The 27262-nt window shown below is 40.3% G+C and overlaps 1 protein-coding gene across 1 annotated transcript; it reads right to left on the reverse strand.

Annotated features, from left to right (window-relative positions):
- Positions 1 to 276: 276 nt before the first annotated feature.
- Positions 277 to 18660, reverse strand: paxip1 (PAX interacting (with transcription-activation domain) protein 1). Its single transcript, XM_053330078.1, has 23 exons — positions 18479 to 18660; positions 15749 to 15883; positions 15194 to 15237; positions 15009 to 15072; positions 14791 to 14901; positions 14206 to 14281; positions 12918 to 13445; positions 9850 to 9965; positions 8811 to 9720; positions 8320 to 8414; positions 8035 to 8130; positions 7585 to 7722; positions 6936 to 7057; positions 5944 to 6128; positions 5698 to 5741; positions 4644 to 4711; positions 4456 to 4558; positions 3508 to 3676; positions 3198 to 3298; positions 1539 to 1673; positions 1211 to 1286; positions 1038 to 1098; positions 277 to 569 (listed from the first exon to the last, which is right to left on the reverse strand). Exons 1-23 carry the CDS (start codon positions 18557 to 18559, stop codon positions 554 to 556), a joined length of 3474 nt encoding a protein of 1157 aa, XP_053186053.1. The 5' UTR covers positions 18560 to 18660; the 3' UTR covers positions 277 to 553.
- Between the last annotated feature and the right edge of the window lie 8602 nt (positions 18661 to 27262).

The raw sequence follows: 27262 nt of genomic DNA on the forward strand, positions 1-27262 counted from the left end.
TCAGGAATTATCAGCTCAAACCTGGGAGGAATACCTTCAGGAAAGCTTTCAAAACCTCAAAAGTGAGAACAAGGAGAGCCACAGCTTTTGTTCTCAGCACTGGTTTTCTTTTCTTGAAGCATCAGGATGAAATCAACTGCTGACTCCTAAAACCTTTTGCTCAATTATTTAGATTCAAGTTTCTTACAGGAAGCTGAAGATACTATTTATACTGGTGGTGAGAAAAGTGACTTTTATCAATGAGTGAAAAAAAAGAAGCCAAAAGACGTGCTCTAATTAATTTACTGTTTTTATTCCAAAAAGCAGCGTGTTGGAGCTGAGGCCTTTACACATTCTATTTTAATAACAGGAAAAAGGTTAAAATCGTTCATAATTTAAACATTCATTTCACAAAAATAACATCCATTTATTTCATTCTCAAACATGTAACAAAAAGCTACAAAATGACTCAATATCTATGCACAGGAATAAAAACATAGAAAAGTCAGTGTGGTTGGACTGTACACAGGTTGCTGTTCCTCTTCTTCTTCTTCAGGTCTTCTCTGCTTCGCCATCAAGTGAATTTATACGTGTGGATGTCAAGGAAACTGATTTTACAGCACATAGCAGTTTTCCTGCACATACTCTAAATCAGTTTGTAGAAACATGAAAAAAAGCAGCTTTTAATCTAACTTACTGTATATATACTGTAAATATACTGTATAGCAGCTTTTAATCTAACTTACTGTATAGAATCTATAGTTTTTAAGTGTCATTTCTTTCATTTAAACAGTTCTTTATGTTTGACCTAACACTCATTTATAGCTGCTGCTTACAAAGCTGAAGGAAAAACACTAAACTAATGTAAAAAGTAAAAGCTGATCACATGATTATGTTCCAACCACAAATTAAACGGATTGATTGACTACATGATTACTTCAATGTCACATTTGATACTTAATACTTTTTCATTTACTTACTTAACAATGTTTTCTTTCGTGTGTGTATGTGTGTGTGTGTGTGTGTTTAAAACATTCATGTGTGTATATAAAGGATATGAATCATAGTCGAGTTTCTGAGTGAGAACTCCCGTCAGTATGAACTCAGCGTTGTGAACATCTGGAAGATAAGACACACATCTTTCAATACACACACACACAGTATAGTAATGAGTTTGAGTAATGAACATTGTGTGTGTGTGTGTGTGTGTGTGTGTGTGTGTGTGTCTTACCGATGTTTTTCAGGAAGTATTCTCTACACAGGTGTAGATCGTTGTCACAAGAAATTAAGATGATCTCTGGAAGGTTCTGGAAGAAAACAGCAACATGCAGTTAGTTCATACTGAGTCAATACATCAACTCAATAAATACTCACATTAATAATAATAAAGAGTTCTATTAGGAGGACATTTATTGGACTGATCTAACCTTCCCAGCATCAGCCAGTGTTTGTCAGCTGTCTGCAGGGTCACACACACACACACACACACACACACACACACACACACACACACACACACACACACACACACACACACACACACACACACACACACACACCTTGTTCTGTTTGTGCTCCATGATCTTTCTATAGGAGGGCTGTTTGGCCAGCAGCTTCCCTCCAGCACTCTCCAGGATGGACTTCATGGTGCTGAGGCTGGGGCAGATCCCAGGGGTGAGGTAGAAATACTTCCCCTGCTCAGCAACACATGACACACACACACACACACACACACACACACACACACACACACACACACAGTAAGTCATACAAGTAGTCATATAAATACACAGCTTATTTCTTGTGTGTTTTCTTTCGGAAGGAAAAGTTTGTATGTACAGTGAACCCTCGCTACAACGCGGTTCACCTTTCGCGGCTTCGCAGATTTTTTTAGTGCAGTTTTTTTATGCTTCTTCTTTTTTTTTTTTTTTTTTTTAAGGTGCATTGTGTTCTGCATCCTGATTGGCTAAGGGACTGTAGACCAATGTCAACAGTCTCTGTGCCTCGTCTCTGTACAGCTCGCCAAATTTACGTTTGCAAATTTTCTCCATGACAAAACCCACAATGTCGACGAAGGTGGCATGTCTGTTTATAAGTGTCTTCTTGCCCAGAAGGAAAAAAAGTGCCAACAACTACCCATAACTATGTTCTTCTCTCGGAAAAAGACCCCTGCACCACAGCCTCCAGTAGAAAAAGACCCCTGCACCACAGCCTCCAGTAGAAAAAGACCCCTGCACCACAGCCTTCAGTAGAAAAAGACCCCTGCACCACAGCCTCCAGTAGAAAAAGACCCCTGCACCACAGCCTCCAGTAGAAAAAGACCCCTGCACCACAGCCTCCAGTAGAAAAAGACCCCTGCACCACAGCCTCCAGTAGAAAAAGACCCCTGCACCACAGCCTTCAGTAGAAAAAGACCCCTGCACCACAGCCTCCAGTAGAAAAAGACCCCTGCACCACAGCCTCCAGTAGAAAAAGACCCCTGCACCACAGCCTTCAGTAGAAAAAGACCCCTGCACCACAGCCTCCAGTAGAAAAAGACCCCTGCACCACAGCCTCCAGTAGAAAAAGACCCCTGCACCACAGCCTCCAGTAGAAAAAGACCCCTGCACCACAGCCTCCAGTAGAAAAAGACCCCTGCACCACAGCCTCCAGTAGAAAAAGACCCCTGCACCACAGCCTCCAGTAGAAAAAGACCCCTGCACCACAGCCTCCAGTAGAAAAAGACCCCTGCACCACAGCCTCCAGTAGAAAAAGACCCCTGCACCACAGCCTTCAGTAGAAAAAGACCCCTGCACCACAGCCTCCAGTAGAAGACGCTACAGCGGAGCGGAGTCAGGATGAAGAGGCACAGTCAGAGGAACTGTGAAATAGCGTCAGTCACAATGTGTCCAACCTCGTATTGATTATTAAAATGATTATTTTACAGTATTTCTAAAAACTATCATAGTTATTTGTAAGAAAACGTTTATATTTTTATTTCTTAAACAAATGCTTGGGCCTGAAACCAGGTTTTGATCTTTGGTTTCATTCTATAGTACAGTATTGTATTGTATAATAATTGTAAAAAATAAAGCTGACTACTTCACGGATTTCGCCTATCGCGGGTTCTTTTTGGAACATGACCCCCACGATAAACGAGGGTTCACTGTATCTGGAATTCTTCCTGTGTGTGTGTGTGTGTGTGTGTGTGTGTGTGTGTGTGTGTGTGTGCGTCTAACCTTGAAGAGCGGTGCACTGTGAGCTCTCTTTAGTGACTCCTCCAGACTGAAAGCAAACAACACCTCAGCCTCTGCATCCCTCAGCATGTAGCTCTGTTCATCTGAAAGACAGGAGCACACACACACACACACACACACACACACACACACACACACGTAGTTTGAGCTTCTGTGTGATTAACTCAGGCCAACTGAAGGAGAGGATAGAGACTACCATCAAAATTGCCCTTAAAGCTAATCTTAACTGCAGTAAAGACACATGTCACCACTGAGGAGGAGGAGAGGAGGAAGGATAGAAACACACACATACCCACAAACTTCTGGCTCCTCCAGCTCTCCTCCAGCCAGTCGGGGGTGACGATGTGTTTCACCACAGACATGGCGGTGAGGAACTTGACAGTGCGGGTCACCTTGCTGGCCACCAGGTGAGTGACTTTCTGACTGCTGTCTGCTACCTCTCCACCTAAAGCATGTAACCTCTGAAAGACAGGAGAGAAAGAGGAGAAGATGAAGGAGACAGAGAAGCTTCTGAGCTCGTTCATTTACTGTTTAAATGTGTTGAAAGGAAACACGTCCTGCGTCCAGGTTTAAAAAAGTCACAGTGAAACACAAGGTAAACTTTAAAATGAATAAGACCAATGTAAATCCCAAGTAAAGACATATTATAATATATGTGTCCAGTTACATTACTGTTTAGGATCAAATTTGACCCAATACACATTCGTGCTAGGTGACTACTGAGACCCTGAATACACACAAGTGGGAATAAAATGCATGAATGTTTTTATTTTTGTGCAGCTGATATACATTTTTGAAAAGGTAAATGTATACATTTTAATTATTATTCATCATATTTTATATGATGTTCTCCTAGAATACTGATTGTGAATGTAGTGTTTCCATACATAAATAGAATACACTCTTCATTGAGGATGAATCAAACATTCATAATGACTGATGGTGAATGTATGAATGTGATTATTGTATGAGTGAGAATATGAACAGTGTGTGTGGTTACCTTTGTGTACAGTGAGAATATGAACAGTGTGTGTGGTTACCTTTGTGTACAGTGAGAATATGAACAGTGTGTGTGGTTACCTTTGTGTACAGTGAGAATATGAACAGTGTGTGTGGTTACCTTTGTGTACAGTGAGAATATGAACAGTGTGTGTGGTTACCTTTGTGTACAGTGAGAATATGAACAGTGTGTGTGGTTACCTTTGTGTACAGTGAGAATATGAACAGTGTGTGTGGTTACCTTTGTGTACAGTTGTACTTGTGTGGGTTCAAACCCTGTGAACATGACTCGAGGTGTGGACTCTGGAGGAAGCTTCTTACTGGGAGACTGGATCTCCTCCAGTCTGCACACACATAAAACCCATCATCATCATCATCATCATCATAGTCAATAGAATCATATTGACAGCTGTTCACCCCTGTACTCACCTGGCCTTCTTATTGGCTGGCTGGTTAGTGGAGTCAGTGAGCTTTTGCTTCTGGATCAGCTGCAGACTCTAAACAACACACACACACACACACACACACACACACACACACACACACACACACACACACACACACACACACACACACACACACACACACACACACACACACACACACACACACACACACACACACACACACACACACACACACACAGATGAGTCAAGCACTAAACTCTTCTTCTTGTTGAATTCTAAGGAAGAGATGTGTGAAAGCTGCTGTGTAAATATTCAATGAAGAAATATGTTTAAAATGTGTTGAGCATGTTCAGTGAAGCACACATGGAGGTAAGAGCTAACACCTTTGGTTTGTCAGATAGTGGATATTGTACAGGTGGAGTTGGATGTAGGTAGAATGAAACACAAAGAGCTCATCAGCTGCTTCTGAACACGGCATGTAGAAAAAAACAAAACACACTGACACTCAGCTCATCAAACAGGCCTGAGACCAAACACCTGAAACCTACTTCTGAAACATTGTAAGAACACAGAGATACTTAAAGTCACTTTTATCTGTACGTTCATACATTTTGGTGTCAGTTACAGTCACACAGCAGCTGCTCCTCTTGACTAAAGGCAGGGCTCAGCTCCTCTCTCTCTCTCTGACAACTACACTTGTTACTTTAATAAAACAGCTAGTAAAAAGTCAGTAAGTACTTTATAATAGCAGCTGTTTAGCCTGCATACACATGTGGAAAGGTCATGTGTTTTATCTGCATCACAGCTTGCTGGTTAGACTAACAACTAATCGTTAGGAACAAGCTACAACATTCATGTCTGTATGTAGCTCAACTCTTTAGTTTATTATGTTTATAAAACTAGTCAAACTGAGTTGAGTTTATACAGTGATTACTGTTGCTGCTCCCAAAACAATACTTTCATAATTTCCAATCAATCAATTTCAATTCTTTAGTAATGAAAATAATTCATAAGTGTATTGCTAAAGAAGTGGATTGATGAGTATAAATCAGACTGACAGGCTGTGATGTACTCACCGCTAAAGCTTCAGCTGATACTTTGATGGGAGCTCTCCAAGCAGCTGAGGAGAAACACAGAAGCCAAGTCATGTTCAATGTATGTGTTAATATAATGTTCACATAATATTTAAATATAATGTCAAGCTGAAGGTAACTCACACATCTAGTACATGTTTAACCATTAAAAAAACCTATAATACCTTATATGTCAGAACAAGCTGTGTGTGTGTGTGTGTGTGTGTGTGTGTGTGTGTGTGTACATACCCAGCAGGTTCTGGACCAGCTGTGGGTTAGGCACCAGTGGTTCAGGGTGAGTGTAGATACAGTATCTGCTGTGCTGGATCTGTCTCAGTGCTTCAAAGTTTCCCAGCAGTATATCACACAGCCACTGAGCATTCACACATGGGATCTTCCACTCCTTGGCCTTCTCATACTTGAGCCCGCTGGGTCTAGATGGAAACCACATCATCAACACTGTGAGGACTAACCCTAACCCAGATACAGTCTGAACTGATGGTGCCACTTATAACATAGAATATGTAACGTGTATTTCATATGATGGTGCTGACTCAAACTACACAGAAGGATTAAACAGCTTCCTGCAGTACAATTCACTGTCACACTGGTCTCACTAGTAGTGTGTGTGTGTGTGTGTGTGTAGGTCTTCTGACACTCACAATCACAAACACATACATCAGGGGTGTCAAACTCATTTTCATTCAAGGGCCACATACAGCTCAATTTGATCTCATGTGGGCCAGACCACAAAAGGAAGGAAGGACGGAAGGAAAAGAAGGAGAAGGAGAAGGAAGAAAGTACAGGAAGGAAAGATGGAAGGAAGAAAGGGAGGAAGAAAGGGAGCAAGGACAGATGGAAGGAAGAGAAGAGAAGACAAGAAGGAAGATCGGAAGGAAGGAAGGGAAGATCAGAAGGAAGAAAGGTAGGAAGGACAGATGGAAGGAAGGAAAAGAGGAAGAAGGAAACTGGGCCGGATTGGGCCTCTTGGCGGGCCGGTTCTGGGCCACGGGCCGCATATTTGACACCCCTGACATACATCTTATTACTAATATTACTGTAATCACACAACACACTGCTGTCAATTATACTTTTTATTGTCATGATCTCATCCCCATCATTCATCAAGTTAGTGTTTGTTTCCAGGCAACGACACAGTACATTAAAGAAGGGTAGTGGAATGTTAATGTGTAAATATTAGAAGAACTTTAATGTCAGAGTAAACTTGGTGTGTTGCTTACTCTTTACAGATGAGGACAGTGTTACTGCGACACAGATATCCAGTGTATCTGGCACCAGCTAGGTAGGCCATCAACTTCAGATCATCTCTGTCAGCATCCACAAAGCCAGTCACTGATATGATCTGAGAGGAGAGAAGAGGACAGGCATGAGAAACATCCAACATACCTTGCCTGTCATGCTGGAGACTGACTGAGAAATAGTTTCCCTATGGGGATAATAAAAGAAGTTATTGTATTCATAGCTTTCCATTCTCTTTAATGAGTCTACATTTATGACTGGTGCTGTATGTACAAGGTCACATTATGAATGCAGTGATGTACCGTAGATGTGCTGTTTTTATGAGCCTGGAAAACAGTTAACAGATTATGGTGAAGCAGAATACACTACAGTCTGCCACTGCTGGAAGGACTTCAATGACTCTTGTTCTTTGTTAGATATTGTGTATTTGGTTTATTTGTCATGGAACTCCCATGAGCTGTGTTCTTAGTAAAGTGTGAACTGAACTGAAACTGAATATCAGCTTTCCACATATGACAGTGAAGTGTTGATGTGTTTGATCAGTATTAAATCTGGAGTATTAAACTGGTGAAATCAGCTGGAAATGCTGGTTCATACACAGTAGCTGCTGTTAGAGTCAGCTGCACCTACATGTTGTGAGCAAGGCTTGGCTCCAGGAGGGAAAGCAAAGGGCACATGTAGTGTCCGATGAGGAGGAACCATCCTCTTCCTCTTCAGTACAGTGTTGAGCCAGTGTGCTGTTACACAGCGTTTCCCCTCTCTGAGAGCCTGGAGGAGAAAACACCACACACACACACACACACACACACACACACACACACACACACACACACACACACACACACACACACACACACACACACACACACACACACACACACACACACACACACACACACACACACACACACACACACACACACACACCTTTTTAACTCATTGAATCAAACTTGTTAAAATTAAACTGAACAAAGCAGCAGATTTCTAAGAAGATACTTAATAAAAAGCTTTCTGACTCATAGTCGTACTTACAACAGCTGTGTGTGTTCTGACAGCACACATACACACACGCATCCTTACCTGTACATACATGTTGCTGACCTGACTCTCACAGAGCAGGTGTGTGCAGCGGCTGGTCAGAGCAGGGTCTACAGCCCCTCCACAAGCCTGGATGACCTGTAGGAGTTTATAACAACATCATTTACCACTCTGACTCCATCTTTAATGAGAAGTGTTATTCCTGCATCTTCTTTTAAATACATATAATACATTTAAATATATGTGATTATGATTCACCGCTCGCTACATGAACTGTTAATCATGCATCAGTTCTAAAAGGGAGTCAGCAATCTTGTGATGTCTTACTCTCTTCCAAGTGGCCAGCAGTTGTTTATCAGCCATCTGTTCTGGGTAGTCAGCAACAGCAAACACACAGCCAAGCAGGAAGCCGTCCTGTGGAACTGAGCATTACAATAAAGACAAGTTACACAAGTTACACAAGTCTGCGCCTTTAACTCTTTTAAATCAATGAAATGAAGGAATTTTGACTTCAAAATGCATCTTTTTCTCTCCATCAACACTCAAATACATACTTCTGATTCCAAGTGTAAATACTACCAGACTAACAGGTTCAGTCCACACTCATAGACCTGTTCATACCTGGCATTAACACGCATCTCAGGTGATCTAATCACAACTGGACATCAGAGACACGTTGTTGTTCACACCTGTCTCTATTATGTGTCTCAAGCTGACAACTTGTGCCTACATCACTTATGCTACAAGGTCAAACAGCCAGGTGTAAACCCGAGTCAAAGAGTAACCATGACAACCTTCCCACCGACTTTTGTACTCACTCTCTTGTCCTGGCTCGTGTCCAAACAGCTGGGAGATCAGTGGAGGCTGCTGGAGCTGAGGTGGCAGCGTGGTCTGCTGCTGCTGGAGCTGCTGCTGCTGCATGGCCTGCTGGTTCTGATGCTGGCTCTGCAGGTGCTGCTGCTGCTGCTGCTGCTGCTGCTGGCTCTGCAGGTGCTGCTGCTGCATCTGCTGCATGTGTTGCTGCTGCTGCTGTAGGAAATGTTGGTGCTGTTGCTGCTGCTGCTGCAAATGCTGTTGATGTAACTGCTGCTGATTTTGTTGCTGCTGCTGCTGCTGTTGTAACATCTGCATGCGCTGCTGCTGCTGCTGGAACTGCTGCAGCTGTTGTTGTAGTGCTTGTTGCTGCTGCAGCTGCTGCAGGCCGGGCCGCAGGAGCTGCTGGGGTCGCAGCTGCTGCTGGGAGAATACATGCTGCTGCTGCTGCTGCTGCTGCTGTTGCTGCTGCTGTTGTTGTTGTTGTTGTTGCTGCTGTGAAAACATCTGCTGTTGGTGCATTTGTTGCTGTTGTTGCAGGAACTGCTGTTGCTGCGGCAACTGTGGGAAGGCTTGTTGTTGTTGTTGTTGTTGTGCAACCTGAGACTGTTGCTGTTGATGTTGTTGCTGTTGGTGATGTAACTGCATCATTTGATGCTGCTGCTGTTGCTGCTGCAAGTGCATCATGGGATGTTGCAGTTGCTGTGGTAACTGTTGGTGTTGTTGCTGGGCAGCCTGGTGTGACTGTTGCTGCTGTTGCAGTAACTGTTGCTGCTGCTCTGCTGTGAGGGGCTGCCCCGCCAGTTTAGACTGATTAAACATCAGAGGATTGGTACTGTTGGGGGTCTGAGTATGGCTCTGATTGGTCTGCTGCTCCAATGGCTTGGTCTGATTGGCTGTCAAATTCTGGATGATCTGTGACAGAAGACAACAAAGAACAATAAGTCAACGGTCAAACTATGAGCATGATGATGAGGCCCAGGTAAACAGTGAGTAAATACAGAAATACATTGTTAACTCTTTGTAATAACAGTTAGGTGTTACATGTGCTACGTTGGCAGGCCGATTGGCTGGCTGCATGTCAGAGTTGTTGGTGATGTTGCGCAGCGTTCTAGCAGCTGGACTCCACCCAGGGATGCCCTCTGGAACTGACACACCTCCTGAAAAACAATTCACATGCTGTGGTTACAGTCTGCTTAACATCATTCAACTACTCACAGTGAGTCCTAAGTTGAATACATGAGACACAGTTCTCACAATATAAATGACTACTTCACACTGATATATTTACTCAACATTATTACTGATGTTTCTTTTTCCAAAACACACTCCCAACAATGATGACAAGTGTTCCATGTCTCTGTCTCAGTTCCACACTGCCCTCATATAAGAACCTACATGAGCCTCACATGGTCAGTGTTGTGATGTGAAAACATCACTTTTCTAAAAACAGCTGGAGTCTGTACAGTGATTCAACTGACTCAGGAGCATCTCCACTGATGCATCCAATCATAGGGATGACAATCAAGAACAGACTGCAGTTCAGAACTGGTTTTAAACTGTCCAATCCAACATAAGTGATGCTCTGGTATGTGATGATGATGAAATGAAAAAGGTGGAGCTCAACTGTGAGAGTGGTGCAGCCTCCACACTGAGTTATAATCAATCCTTACAGGAAGTATTTAATGACTAAATAATGATCTTTGTGAGATGAACATGAAGTATGCTGTGAACTTTCTACACTGTCACTAACAGAGTAACGTTAGCAGAGCAGTGATCAGCAGTAACAAATGACACCAACACACACTGCACTGTATGATGCTTTCAAATCAATTAATTAATTAACTTATGCTAAGTTAATTAATTAAGTTTAAGTTGCAGAGGACTAGGCATGGGCCGGTTACCGGTTTCAAGGTATACCACGGTATGAAAAAGTCACGGTTTCAAAACCACTAAAATGTTCCGTCATACCGTTCCTGTGGTATGAGCGGGTTTTTTCTAATGTGACGTCTCGTCAGAGAGACAGTGGAGGTCCCTCAGGTCGTGTGCAGCTGCAGCGTACAGTAGTCCTCCTCCCGCGCACCTCCGGTTGCTGTTACAAGCAGGTAGCTCTGCAGGCTGTATTACAGCTGAAGGAGGCGAGCTTCCCCAACTTTCCCCCCGTCTAAAAGGACCAAGTCGGCTGTATGGGAATACTTCAGCTACCGTAAAAAGACAGACGGCCGCGGCTTGGAGGAAGAAGGTAACGGACAGTAGCAGCGCGAGGAGGCAACACATCCAATATGATAGTGAGCACGTCTCCAAAAACTGTTGAGATTCAGTTTTAAGCTCCTGCCTGCATTTATATCTTGAGCCACAGGTTAACTGATTGCATTTATTTGCATTTTGTGTTTTTTTCACTAAAAATAATTCATTTATGTCGTGACTTGAGTTGCAGGTTTAGCCTCAGTTAAAAAGACTGCACTTATTTTTTTTTATTTAGAAAGAATTCAGTAATGTTGTATTATTATTTATTTTAAATACATATTTACTAATGTTCCATCATGTTCTATATATAAAATAAAAGACTGTTCAATGGAAAAGTTCTCTTTTTTTGTTGTTTTTAAATACAGACATTTCAAAATATCACATTTTATAGCTGTAATCATAATACCGTGAAACCGTCATATTTTTACCTAAGGTTATCATGCCATCAGAATCTCATACCGGCCCATGCCTACAGAGCACTGTCTGATCTACCAGTTATAGTCACTAAAATATAATAAATAAAATATTATATTACTGCACACTGACACACGTCCACCAATGAAAGATGTGACAGATGTGGATGATGTGTGAATGTGAGGATCAAACACATTTAGGACTACACATTGTCCAACCAATGAGAATACAGCATCAGTGCAGAATACACAGACTGACATGGTCAGCATCATTTTGGATACAAAGTTTGTTAAGCCAGTTAATGATCATATCTGACTGAACACTTCCCTACTTTCATTATTTTGTGTATTTCCATCATAATGCTACAATTCAACAGATCTGACATATCAGCAGTGAGCTCTGCTAGCACACAGTGTACAGGGCTCTTCAATAAGGCTGCAACTAACCATTATTTTGATAATTGATTAATCGCTCGATTATTTTTTCGATTAATCTGATTTTTAATTTCCACCCTTTCATTCAAAAACAACATTATTTCAAATTGACAATGCAACAAAGTGCTCAAACAACAGGTTGCTGCTTGGATGTCTCTGAGTTGTTAAAGTAATATTAAATTATAAATAATAATTTACACAAAACAACTAAATGTTAATGTCTGATAGCTTTAACAAAATAACACACACATATATGCTACACAAAAAGAGGTATTTACTGTTGTTGGATCGACCTGAGCTGTTGGAGCAATGAATAAAAGATGAATAATACAGAAAAATTAAAATGATAAAACTGTTCATAGGATTTATTTCAACATCCAGTGATGGTTCTAGTATATAAATTAAAAAGAGTTATATCATATATCGCAAACTATAACATATTGGTAATAAAAAACCTATGTCACACAAATAGAGCACACTTATAAATCAGTATTACCCTCCCTTCATATTATTCTTCATGATTTCACACACAACCCAGAAAAAAATACAACAATTTGTCTGTGAAACTGCATATAAACATTATGAAATGTGCTTTACTACGCTTCTACTGCTGACTGTGAGATCTGAGCAGGTAGAAGCTGATAGTTCACTAACTATAACCAGGGAGCACACTGCAGTAAGGTTGATGATCCACACAGTGACATGATATCATTAATATGATGCGTAAAAGTCATAGAAAACCCATCGTTTTTTGTGTGTGTGTGCTCCGCCCCGACCTAGGCAGCGTGCTACACACTCTTTCTAGTTTTGTGTAGTGTAATGTTCTCTGCAGATACCAGCTCTGATCAGCTGTGTCTGCAGGTTAAGTAAACTGCTCCGTGATATAGCGAGTGAAGCATCAATCATGTGACACAACAAATCGATAATGTGCCAACACTTTTAACAATCCATGCTTATCTATTTTATGGCTTGGTTGTTGCAGCCCTGCTCTTCAGTGTATGTGGAAGGAACACTCACCTTGCTGTGTAGTGTGAGTGATGGCAGCAGCAGCAGCAGAGCGAGCCTCAGCTGGCATGGCTCCTCCTCCTCCAGGAACAGGAGGAACGGTGGCACACAGGTTGATGAGCCCGCTGCCTGTAGATGACACGGGGTCTTTAGTGCCGGGGGGGCCTGGCCTCCGCCTGGCTGTTCCTGTAGTAACGGGAGGTGTCGGCGTGACCACTTCTGCCGGTGTCCAGTTCAGGTTGGTTCCCTCCTTCTCCGTGGAGGAGTCGTCGTCCGAGTCGTCGAACATACGCTCGCTGCGGCGCTCGGGCTTGCGGGGGGACGACGGCGAGACAGAGTTCAGCTTCTTGGGTCCGGGTCGTCTGCGGGGGCTGGACTCCTCGCCGGATGAGCCGCCGCTGGACATGCGGGAGCGGCGCGGGCTGTAGCTTCCGTCTGAATGAGAGTGCTCATAAGACTCTGCTTCACTCTCCTCGTCTTCATCAGGCTCCACGTAGGTGAGGCGAGGATGATAGAGAGCCTCATCCTTCCTGCTCTTACCTTTTAAAGATCAAAGAAAAGAAGTCAGCGTTAATAACTATGACTTCACTATCCACAATGATTAGAGGTCCACATAATCTTTAACCAAAGACGACTGATGATGGTGTCTAAACAAGTTGTTAAAGATCTGATATTGACTGACTGAATATGACCTACTGAATAATTCCAATATTCAACATGTTTCAGAACAGGAAGACTGTGTCTGTTCCTCATGAAGTAAAAGTCACTTTTTCAAACGTAGCTTGAGGTCACTAGCGTAGCTTTAGGACACCATGTTTAGGCTGGGATGTTCCTTCATCTGGTTGAAATGGAAACTCTGACTACAGAAGTGACCTCAGGTTTACAGTGGAGCAGTGAACCAGATCTCTCACTAATCCTGCTGATACTAATGAAACATTAACAGCAACATTGTCATTCACCATTTCACTGTGCAGCTACAAACAGTCAAATACAGCCATCATACTGCAGGTCAAAGGTGAACCACAAGTAGAAGAAATCAGCTGGCAGTGGAAGCTACTGCAGTGTATTATCTACTACTGTGTAATGTTTCTATGCATGTTTAGAGGCAGAAATCACATCACAACTTCCTGAGAGCTTACATTCATTTACTCTTTTAAGAGAAATGATACTGAGAGATTCATCAGGAAGGGATCATACAGACAGCATTATGTTATTTTAACTCTAAGTTGTTAAAGAAGTACATTTCCAGTGGTCATTTTACTGAGTGTTGACTAGTCTGATCTAACAGCTCTAACATTACCTTTAACAGAGTCAGTGATCCAGTCTGGGGTGATGATCTTGATGCCTGGATGTTTGAGAGCACATTCAAACTTGGCCTAGAGAAAAGTCCACATGTAGGATTAGAAGGTGAGTTTACATGAGTGTACATCCATGTCTGTCCAGACTTTGAAGGAACTGAATAAAAGTTATTAAGTATATTTTTTGTAGATGTTCACATGCTTGATTCTGATAAAACACAAAGTTGTTGCCATGACAGCAGATGATGCTTCAGATATGGATGCTGCTGCAAAGAAGCTACAAATGTCAAATAGTGGATGTTTCACAAGATTTTTCACAATCACCAAGATTAGTGTGACTGATTCAGTTTGTGACCAAACTAGACATTTGTGTGAATCTATGAACATTCTTATAGTTATATTGTCCTATGATCAGTAAATTCTAATCACTTCCTTCTTGAGTCCAAGTGGATGTTTGCATAAATTCTCTCACATTCATAAGAACAGGATGGATGTACTGACAACCTGAACACATAATGTCTCCAGCTATGACTGTCTCACACACACACACACACACAAACACACACACACACACACACTCCACTTACCCCCTTTGGCTCTTTCACCACTAAGTGTGTGACTTTCTTGTTGAGGTTAAGTTGACATTCGCCTCCATAGAAAGTCACATAGGCCCACAGAGCATTAAGATCATCTGGGAGCTGTGCACACACAACAATAAAACAATAATAATTAAGATGGTTTGGATGACATCACTACAGAATGTATTTTCCTTTAATTATGTGTGTGTAGCAGGTGATAGACTTACACTGGGAAGACAAGCCGTCACCCCAAAGAATATCTGTCCTGACTCTGGAGAGAATCCAGTGACTCTGTGAGGTTGTTAGTTATGGAAACATACTGAAAACTGCTCCAACAAAACCTTGAACATTTATATTCTGACATTATAATGCATGTTTATATGACACAATGTCAGTGACGTTAGAAGGATACGGTAACAGGTCTCCACATCGCACTGACAGGATCACCCAGGACGGCTGCAAAACATCACAACAGGAAGTTAATGCTCCACATTTCCTTCTTTCTTTCTCACACAGTGTCATCAACTAGCTTCAAGTGATGCTTACTGTTTGACTAAGGCTTAAAGTTAATTATAGAATCATATTCAAATGATCACATAGGCCTGCTGTGAATAAAACATTCTGTTTTTCTGCATTTAAGTTCAAAGAAAAAGTCTCCAAATGAAAGCACAAAGTCTAACTTAGGTTAATAGCATGGAATAGACTAGAATAGAAGGGAATATTCTTATTGTCTTTGTACATGCACAACGAAATTGAAACAATTCCTTATTGATGTCATGAAATGAAAAAAGTGCTTATAAAAGATAGTATAACTATATAAAACTATAAATATTTAGTACTAATACTAAAAGGAAGGTGAAACAAATAATACACACACATAAGAAATTCCACGTGCTGCTGTCATTATCGCAATTTCCCTTAATATTACACAAGAAACAAGTCAACAAAATCAGGTTTCCAGTGTTACCTTGACAACAGGCAGGTCAAACACCTCTCGAGACTCGCCCACCTCGGGGTTGTCCCCGTCTTCTGCGATGATGTGAGTAGCCAGAGCATTGTAGGACACCTCCTTTCCTTTTCCTGCTTTCAGCAGCTGCACCACCTGAAATATCAGCAGAGTCATTGAAACATTACTGTAGAGCACGCTGACAGATCACAGTAACAGTCTGAAACATTACTGTAGAGCACGCTGACAGATCACAGTAACAGTCTGAAACATTACTGTAGAGCCCGCTGACAGATCACAGTAACAGTCTGAAACATTACTGTAGAGCCCGCTGACAGATCACAGTAACAGTCTGAAACATTACTGTAGAGCACGCTGACAGATCACAGTAACAGTCTGAAACATTACTGTAGAGCACGCTGACAGATCACAGTAACAGTCTGAAACATTACTGTAGAGCACGCTGACAGATCACAGTAACAGTCTGAAACATTACTGTAGAGCACGCTGACAGATCACAGTAACAGTCTGAAACATTACTGTAGAGCCCGCTGACAGATCACAGTAACAGTCTGAAACATTACTGTAGAGCACGCTGACAGATCACAGTAACAGTCTGAAACATTACTGTAGAGCCCGCTGACAGATCACAGTAACAGTCTGAAACATTACTGTAGAGCACGCTGGAACCATTAGACAGGTGTTTAGAGAGGAGATTAGAGCTGGAGGTGAAGGGTGTCAAAAGTAGCTCCACTCCAAACTCTGACTTCAATCCAGCATCATACAGTTCAGACAGAGTGTGTTTGGAGCAACGTGACACACATGCGCACACACACGCGCGCACACACACACCTCAGTCACAATAAGAACATGAACTCATTTTCACTAAAAAGTCTAACCTGGCTCCACTTTGACACAAGGCATGTTGATTAGCTTTATTGATTCATTACCATCAGCAGCTGTACAGCTCAGTAATATATTGAGTTAAGGTAAGGTATCTTCATTGATCCTCTTAAGGGGAAATTCAAAATTGACACAACATAGCGTAATGGTGAAATTATAATTTAAAAAAAAACAATTAAAATAAAATAAAATACTACAATGAATAATCTCTACAATAATTTGTTATTATATAAATCTAAATTATACATACATTCCTTGTACTATATACAAGTGTGTAATATTCCTGAGATTAAACAGTAAGGACAGCCTCAGTGTTATTAGTGGTAGTGGGAGGTACTGGGAGCTGTGCTGTTTTACAGTCTGATGTTGTGATATAAGACTAGATATGGTCTTAAATTTATAGTATAATAATAATTATATTCATGACATGACAAGTGCTGTCTTTTCCTTCTTTTAAAGGATGCATTAAAGTTAAGTGGTGTCATTTTCTGAGCCTGCCAATCTGTTCTAGTTATTGCCTTTATCCACATTACAGATGATTACTTCACAAAAATCTCATTATGCAAATATTTTGTGAAAGCACCCATGGTCACCCCTGCTATAATATTGTTTCAATATTGATATCAAGGTGTTTGGTCAAAAATACCTGAGCAGAATTATCACAGCAACTTGTCAGGTTCAGTCAGATTAAACTCAGTCCTTCAAGTCATTGATAGAAAACACTACAGGATTCACACATACACTGAAAAAAAACTGTCCACTGTCCTGTTGACACTGTCTGACATGGCTTTAGTGTAACTGTATGAAAAGCTGAATGTGAACAAGGCATCCAGGGAAAGAAGTGTCCAGTGCCTCTGCAGACACAGAGAACATGCAGCATCACCAACACCATCAGTGTTGAGATAACAATGCAAAAGACTTCACACTGCCTGTAAGAGACTGAAGTTCACCATACAGTCATATATACTGTATGTGTGACTGTCCCTGGATCACATCATTACAATAATGACTGAATTAAGCAACTTCAGGACAGAGTTTCAGGTTGGACTCAGTAGAGCTCAGTAGCTTCACATATAACTACTGTACTGATGTTGCTACTAACCAGGATGAATAACCTATAAGACAGTCAATCACTTCATAACGATGTTGCATTTCATCTATAGTAAAGTGAAGTGTCTTATTAGGAAACAACCGTTTATACAACGCTTCTGACTAATAGAAACAAGTTCAATAAGAGGTGCGACTAGGGATCACTATTTGGCAGGAAGTACAGCACTAAGCCACAGGTCTCCAGCACAAACGAGTGAAACCGCGGCGACACATGCGCAGTGAAGAGTGCACAATCCAGCAAGATGTAGATAGTCACAGGTTGATGCTAAATAACAGTGAGCACAGTCCTGTCCAGCCCGGTGTTTCATCACAGCACACCGCAGCGCAGTGACAGTAGCACGGCCATGGCTTACTAACAGCAAACACTAGCTTTATCACTAGCTTAGCAAGATAAACCGCAGCCTGTAAGCTAGCAGCTAATCAGCTGTGCAACTAGGAAACTCACAGCGAACACTGTCAGGCTGCAAAAGTGCAAAGCTCTGTGGATTCAGTTATGTTTAATAAGAGTCGAAGGGACTCGTAAACAACAATTTGACCCATAACACTGTGAGGCATACTATAAGTATCTGCAGGGTAAATCTTGCTAGAGAGCAGGCTCACTTGTTTCTCACGTAGCATATACAAGCCACTTAGCTAGCTAGTTAGCTTGTCCAACAAAAACCCCATATATATTCAATGGTGCTAGCAAGTTAGCATGCTACAAACCTAGCTACAAGCAGCTAACGATCAGAGGCTCACCTTTTCATCAATGTCCCCAACCACGTAGAATTTGACATCTTTAAAAAGTTCATCGGAAACCTTGTTTTCTTCTTCAGACATGATTGTCCATTAACGTCATAGGAGTAAAAAATAATAGCAGGTCAAACTCTAAAAGAGTGAAACTCCTGGGAGCTTACAGTACACCAGACACTCTAGCGCCAAATCGCTGAGCGCGCCTTGGACTGTAGCATTGTGAAATGCAGAGGGGTGTTTCAAATCTAATATTCATCGTGTCTTAATTTGTTTTGTCTTCTGTATCTCTCTTATACATAGTATCGTCTGACTTTGATTTTTACAGAGAGGAATGTATTAAATGTTATGATATAGACAGATTTACAATCGACAGAAATGTATCTATATATTGTCTGATGGACATAAAACCCCCCCTATACAATGGAGGTTCATGTTTTTATCTAAACGTGTAACCTAGATTGTCAACCAGACAGTGAGATGAGGACATGTCAGTTCCTCGTGAAGTAAAAATTTAAAAATCCATCGCTGTATGTCAGTGTTTGATAGCGTACTTTTTTTTACTTACCTAAGTGCAGTTTCATTCAGGTTTTTGTTTGTTTGTTTTTTGTATGAAACTATTTTTTAAGAAAAAAAGTGGGTAATTTCCTTACCATTGTCGAAGTACTAGGAACAACTTTAAATTACTAAAATAAAGTGAAATGCCCACTATTAATAACAATAATAATAATAATAATAATAATGCATTTTATTCAAAGACACCTTACAAGGCACATATAACACAACAGTACATCAAACAATATAAATCATGTAACATTTAGTGCAAAGATAAAGAATAAATATGATGTAGTTTTTATTGAATATTGTTCAAATATGTTGTAGCTGAGAGAGCATTAATGTCAGAATGTTCTATTTTTGCCATTATTGTGTATAATTATCATTAAATATGGCACTATAATAATCAACATAATCATCATTATTCATTAACATATAGACTTCATTTCATAGTGTACTGTCCTTTGTATAGCAGTATATTGACTATCCATACTGGATATTTGAGGTCAGTATTGACACCAATATGGTGATGTCAATCTATCATTTGATTGGTCTGCTGCCCCAAACTGATATATCAACTATTGGACAGATTCTTGTGAAATTCTGTACAGATACTCCTCATCCTCACAGGATCAACCTGCTGATTTTGATAATCCCCTGACTATTCCTCTAGTGCTGCCAGCAGGGCACATTTTTCACTTATTCTTTGAGACATTTTTAAATTGACGCACAGTATGACATGCCTGTGTCCTCCTATTCACGTCCCATATCAATGAGAACGTCTGTCAGGACAGCCACCACTATCATCACTCCCATCTCACCATAAAATCACCAATAGCAACCAAAGTCTAACGACCGCCTCACAGCTTCACAAAAATGAGCCAAGCTTTTTGACTGAAGGATGTGTAATTCTGATTTTCTAACATGTCATTTCTTTCACAATTAGTTCCTGCAGTAGTTAATTACTTCATTCATTAGCAGGTGTCAAGCCAACCGTCAAGCACATACACACATGTAAGGTATGAGACACACTGCGCGGTGAATCAGATGCATCAGTGCTAAAAGACCTTGACAAAGTGAGCTGCAACCAATTGAGAGCAGTAATTGGATAAGCTTCCTGACAGCTACATTAATGATGTAGCTGATCGCCTCTTGACCTTGTAGATATGAAATGTAGACATTACTGTTTAGACACACCACCTGTCATTATGCACAGCGTTGGTCTCGGACCTTATTCCTGTCACCCTTTGCCCCCCTCCCCTTTTCCACCCCCTCCTCTGACCAAAGTGAAACACAGCCATAGGAGCAGTGATTGGATGAGCCATTTGACAGCTACATTAATGCTCATGCTGATCAGCTGATGACCACACACACACACACACACACACCTGTCTGATTTAGACATCTCTCTTTAAGCATGTCTGACATGATGTAGCACATTGATTAAGGAGCGTTTACCCATGTGGTGTTTTCTTCTTTCACAGGTAAAGGAGTTGTGTCTTCATAAGTGGATTTGATGACTTTACAATCTGATCACTTTATTTCTGTTCATGTCAATCAGCTGTGACTTTTTCCACACTGATGATATACATGAACAAATCTATCAAGTTGACAATATAAATATGACACAAAATGTAAATCAATTTATTACAATAACATTTTATTACAGTAAAATGATCAATATTACAATACTCACATGCACATGTAATGAAAGACACAAAAAGGGGAATACATGTGCAGTTCTTCAGTTCAGCTGAAACTGAGGCTTCAGCAAACTGAGTTGAACAACTCAGCTCTTACAGTTCAGTTATGAAGGGATAACTTCACAGCCAGCATAGAGAGAAACTACTCTATTAATATAGACTAGAAATGATTTGAATCTATCCTTTAAGAAGGAAGGTAAAGTGTAGGACAGGTTGCAAAATGCAAAACTGTCCTTTTTTTAAAAACATCTGCTCCATAGCACCACTAGTGGTCAAACCTGGTATAACTGAACTGTGTATGATCAGTGTGAGAAGCTGTGGGCAGTGTGTTATAGGGACAGATAGTATCATAATGTTAATGAATGGATATTAAATGTTCATCTGTAGTTGTTCCAGTAACGTGCTGGTATAGTGTACTGAAGTAACATCACATGACATGGTTAAGCTATGTTTGAGTAAAACATTTTTAAATTCATTTCAATTTCAATTCAGTTCAGTTTTTTTATTTAGCGCTAAATCACAACAATAGTTACCTCAAGACACTTCTCACATAGAGCATTATTTTAGACTGTACTCATTCATTTAATTTAAAGAGAGCCAACATTCATCCATGAGCAGCACTTGGTGACAGCAGCAAGGGAAAACTCCTTTAACAGGAAGAAACCTCAAGCAGAGGTTTTCATTCTAATTACAAATACCCTAATTACAGAATTATACATACTCTTCCATCACATAAACACTAGTTTAAAATAATACTTTGGTATAAGTTGATCATATATTTCAATGAGGCAAAGTTTTGCATGGCTGTTTGAAAATGAAACAGTGATCCATTTGAGTGTTTTAGCCAGCCAACAGCTGGAGAAGCAGATTGTTTACACAGAAGATACTGTTAGCTTCTCATTCTGAGTGACAAGGAGTTGAATTAAATATAAAAGAAGCATATATATAATTGTTTTGTCTAGAGACCATACTTTCTTCCCATTGGCTTTTAGACCTGATATCCCACATGACACACATCAGACACCAGACAACCAGGCTTGTCATCACTGTGAGATTACCAAGCAACCAGGGGGGGGCTTCTTAAAGATACATGCAACTATTGAATATAGATTTGTACTATTGTCTGACTGTCCATCATGAGGCAAATAAGATTGTTATATTATATTATATCATTATTATTATTATATGATATTATATGATATTATTATATTATATTATATTATATTATATTATATTATATTATATTATATATTACTATTATTATTATTATTATTATTATTATATTATATTATATTATATTATATTATATTATATTATATTATATTATATTATATTATATTATATTGTCTCCTGGGCCTATGCAATATACTTGTGCAATTTAAAATGCAATCTACACTTCTATATAGGGTTTTGTGCAATTTACAGTGCTCTCACTTTCCCTTTATCAGGGGTGTATGCACTTTCTTTTTATTTCTAGAGAAGTATATGTTTTATAGATTGATGTGTCTTTCTTGTGTGTTTTTTTAACTTGACTTGACTCTCTGAACAAACAACCGCACAAGAGTTCCTATGTGTGCAAGCACAAAAGGCAAATAAAGTTCTTGATCTTGATCTTGAATGCATCATGGTTTGTCTGTGAAGCACATGAGTGAGACCGGTGATAGTGCTATGCTGAAGTCACACTTCCATCATTGTCAAAGGGAAACATGAGAGCAACATGAGATTCATTTACACACCAACTGTTTCATAAAATACAAGTGACATCAAGCTGCTCCTCCTTTAGCATGTGTTTGATCAGTCAAGGCCTCTGTAAATGTACTTCAGCAATGCACTTTCTATGAATTTCTATTCTTCACAAACCAGTGATCCATTGCATAGCAGTGGGCTGTCTCTGTCAGAAGCCCTGCAGGAAACAGTGATGTCATTATGGTGAATCTTTCCTGTTTGAGCAGCATGCACCTCTGAACACAAGATTACCTCGTTCCAAGTATGCAGCCTCTGAAATGAAGGTCATAAATGTGCTTACTGTCTCACACATTCGGTGGTAGCACTTTGCCACTCCACTGAACACAAGTGACAGTGAGAGCAGGACGATGGTGAGGGTCCAACAACACCTACTGGTTGGATCGGCTTACTGTGTGTGTGTCTGTGGGGGGGGGGGGGGGGGGGTACAATGCATCAATCATATGGACTATAAACAACACCTTTACCAACTGTAGGAGCTAACAGCAAGAAGTAGAATAATACACACAAGGAAAACAATATACCCACTGGGAGAGAGAAAAAAAGGGGGGGGGGGGGGGTCATCTCAAGGCATTTTACACATAGAGCAGGTCTAAAACATGACAGCAGTAAGATGGGAAACATTTGCTTGTGAAATAAGATTTCTTGACATCTGAACATTTAATACATTTTACATTCATTTTCTTAAATTACAAATAATTTATACAGATTATTAATCATTTATGTACTTATTTCTTCCCTAAATTTGATATTTTGTGCTCTTGAATTACAAAATGTGTGTCCATTAATTAATAATCATGCCCTTAGATTATTTAATGTGCCCTCTGCCTGCTTGGTGCCTTTAGACAGTGTTCCTCAACTTTTTATCTTGTGATTCTTCATGTGACATCAAATCAAGTCTATATACATATTTATTTATTATGGTGTATATTATGTGAATGTGAATGTGCTATATAAATAAAATTGATGATGATGTCGATGATGATGATGATGTTGTTGATGATGATGATGATGATAACGTCGATGATGATGATGATGATTATTATTATTATTATTATTATTATTAAATAGAGGAATTCAGCTACAAATGACTATTCTTCTTCCAGCTGTTGAGCCATTGCTCCTACTCAGAAGTCTAAGGAGTATAAACAACAACAATAAATAAGAATACAAGAAGAACTAAAATGTGAAGGCTATAAATCAATGATCTTTAATTAGCACATGTAGGTCAGTATGTGAGTGTGTGTGCATGGACCTTGCAGATGTATTTCTCATAGTATTTGTATTAGAGTGCTTTGAGGGGCTATTGTGTGCCTCAGCTGCAGGATCCAGCTCCTTCAACTGCTTTCACAAGTGCTACAGAAGCTGCTGTGTGGATGTGTGGGGTTAGAAGTGTCTTTCCCAGCTGCTCCAGGAACACCTTCCTTTTGTTCCACTTATCAGGTAATCAGGTAGAGTTGATCCTGGTCCATGTCACAAACACACTGTATGAAGACACATCAATCAATCAATCAATCAATCAATCAATCAATCAATCTTTATTTATATAGCGCCAAATCGCAACAAAGTTATCTCAAGGCACTTTCCACATAGAGCAGGTTCTAAACCAAACTCTTCAGGTTTTAACTTTAAAGACCCAACATTCCCACATGAGCAACAGTGGAGAGAAAAAACTCCCTTTTAACAGGAAGAAACCTCAGAACCAGACTCAGAGTGGGAGAACATCTGCCTCGACCGGTTGGGGTTGAGAGGAGAGAGAGGAAGGAGAGGGGAGAGAAGCACAATGAAGGTCCGGGACTGGAATCTGTCATCCAGACGTCTACAGGCCCAGATTACCTGTGAGACGAGAAAGCACAGACAACTCCGGGGAAGAAGTTTAGGTTATTGATGCATTAATAGAACATGAATGTTAATGGATATAGATGGATGGATAGAGAGAGAGAGGGAGAGGGAGGAGGAGAGAGGAGCTCAGTGCATCATGGGAGTCCCCCGGCAGTCTAAGTCTATAGCAGCATAAGCTAAGAGCTCTAAGAGCCCTAACTATAAGGAGTCTGATAGCTGAAGGCTCTAGCTCCTGTTCTACTTTTAGAGATACTAGGAACCACAAGTAGACCTGCATGCTGGGAGCACAGTGTTCTAGTAGGTACATAAGGTACTATCAGTTCTTTAAGATATGATGGAGCCTGACCATTGAGAGCTTTGAAGGTGAGGAGAAGGATTTTGAATTCTATTCTGAATTTTACGGGAAGCCAATGCAGTGAAGCCAAGATGGGAGTAATATGATCTCTCTTTCTAGTTTTTGTCAGAATACGAGCAGCTGCATTCTGGACCAGCTGGAGAGTCTTTAGAGACTTGTTAGGACAGCCTGATAGTAATGAATTACAGTAGTCCAGCCTAGAAGTAACAAATGCATGGACTAGTTTTTCAGCATCATTTTGAGACAGGATATGTCTAATTTTTGCAATATTACGCAGATGAAAGAAGGCAGTCCTTAAAATTTGTTTTATGTGGGAATTAAAGGACAAATCCTGATCAAATATAACTCCTAGGTTCCTTACAGTGGTGCTGGAGGCCAGAGTAATGCCATCCAGAGTAGTTACATCATTAGATAATGAGTTTCTAAGGTGTTTAGGGCCAAGCACAATAACTTCAGTTTTTTCTGAGTTCAATAACAGGAAGTTACAGATCATCCAGGCCTTTATGTCCTTAATGCATGTTTGTAGTTTAGTTAACTGGTTAATTTCATTTGGCTTTATTGATAGATATAATTGATGCTATTGTAAATGAACAGGGGCCAGTGAGCACGCCTCCTTAGTTGTTGTTGTGGACCCAGATGATGGATCACTTCCTGTCCTCATGACCACTCATCTCAGCCGTATTGTGCAGTGTACTCATGAGGAGCACATTCTCATCCCTCTTTGAGAGCTTGGTGGACTGAAGGCAAGCTGGCTGCTGGCTGACTCTATAAGAGACACTGTACCTCCTCAGTCACATCAAGCATCTCTGTGTACACCTGTAGTTTCTACATCACAGGCGAGAGATAACTATCAGTATTAGTATCAGTGCTCCAGAATAAATAATAATAAAATAAAGCTGTATCTCTGAATGGATCCAGTTGCAGGTCCAAGGATATAGAGGTGTAACACATGCTCCACCTGCTTCACACACACACACCTCTCTTATGGCTGCCTCTCTGTGTGTCTCTCACACACATTGCAGGTTGTGACTCACAGTTATCAAATCATTGCATTTTTGAGAGATGTGTGAAAGACTTTCAGGGGTATCATGGAACAGAAAATCTTCCCTCCACACTCACCATACACAGCTGCTTAGATAACAACCCTAAATAAGCATGCAGGTCAATCTCATCCATGTTCCAGTGGTGTCTATGTACAGATGTGTCATCCCTACGTTGATTTTATTCAGTGTCTGGTGTGATGAACATGTAGACTGACATTTTGTGCTGCCATGGTGACAAGGATGATGTTATTTTGCTGTTCATTGACAAAAATGTCTCTCACAACAGGAGGATGATGATGAAGATGATGCATCTCCGTCTTCTTCAGGTTCCTCCTCCTCTTCCAAATCATTGTTCTCTTCTTCCTCCTGAACATTTGAAAAATCAGATGTGACCTGTTTGGCACTGAAATGTGCACTCATGGCTTCAACAAAGAGAGAACTGCTGCTCATGCAGTAAGTTTTAGTTTTGTGTGCACACAAAACTAAAACTGTTTGTGCAAAGTGTTTGTCCAAGTGTGTGTTTGTGGTTTTTATGGCGAGTGAATGATTCCAAAATGAGCCTAAGACAATCTTTGTATCCTAATAGTGTACATCTTCTGAGATATGAAGAAAGGTAATGTTTCACTTTGTCTAATGTTGGGGTCACACTAGGAAAAATCCAATTTCCAGTTTAACAAAAGATCATATTTGACCTGTAAGACACACTTGTTATCTTGGTGGCAGTAATGCAATAGCTGATCATTGGATTTGAACACACATGTTAAATGTTGAAAGTGACTTTTTCAGGACTCATCTATGAATGTATTAATATGCAAATATCATGTGTTTGTTTTTATTTTGCACTGGGAACACCTTGGTAGCTGAGTGGTTACCATGCATGATGCCACATAGTGACAGCATCCCTGGTTCCATTCTGGTAAGGGACCTATGCTGCATGTCATACCTCTCTCTCTCTCTCTCTCTCTCTCTCTCTCTCTCTCTCTCTCTCTCTCTCTCTCTCTCTCTCTCTCTCTCTCTCTCTCTCTGTGTTTCCTGTGGGCCTCTCTTCCATCTACTGTCAAATAAAGACAAAATATGCCCAAAAATAAATATTTAATTTATCCCTCTCTTTGGTACACATGTTTAACCCTTACATACTGTTCATATTTCATATATATATTCATGTTTGATTCATCCTAATGAAGCTGTAAGAGAATAAACAGAGTCTAGTTTATGGTTCAGGAGAACATTTTATAGAATGTGAAATGTTTGAATGCTGATTTTGGGTCATAGTTGTACATTTGTAAGGTGAGCACAGAGAAACATTCCTCCTTCAGCAGATGAATGATAAAACACACTGTGCACAGATTATTCTGCACAGTGAAGAGAACATCTAACTGAAGGAACGAGAAGAAAAACTGTTCTTTGAGTGGAGGGGGTTTAATGTTTTTTAATATTTTAGAAAATCTGCTTAATCAACTAAGAGAAACTGTAATTGAGTGAACTGAAATAATATTTCAAGGGAACTAAATTATGGGAACAAAATGTGTAAATGAGAACTTGAATTACTGAA

This window comes from Scomber japonicus, chromosome 12 (assembly GCF_027409825.1).
Source record: "Scomber japonicus isolate fScoJap1 chromosome 12, fScoJap1.pri, whole genome shotgun sequence".
Taxonomy (NCBI): domain Eukaryota; kingdom Metazoa; phylum Chordata; class Actinopteri; order Scombriformes; family Scombridae; genus Scomber; species Scomber japonicus.

Bases quoted from the DNA above. Each gene is read 5' to 3' on its own strand.
- paxip1 (XM_053330078.1), bottom strand. From the start codon at position 18,559: ATGTCTGAAGAAGAAAACAAGGTTTCCGATGAACTTTTTAAAGATGTC. The intron at 13,446-14,205 runs GTAATGTTAGAG...GATCTTTAAAAG, and splicing joins GATCACTGACTCTGTTAAAG to GTAAGAGCAGGAAGGATGAG. The intron at 4,559-4,643 runs GTGAGTACAGGG...ATGTGTGTGCAG, and splicing joins CCAGCCAATAAGAAGGCCAG to ACTGGAGGAGATCCAGTCTC.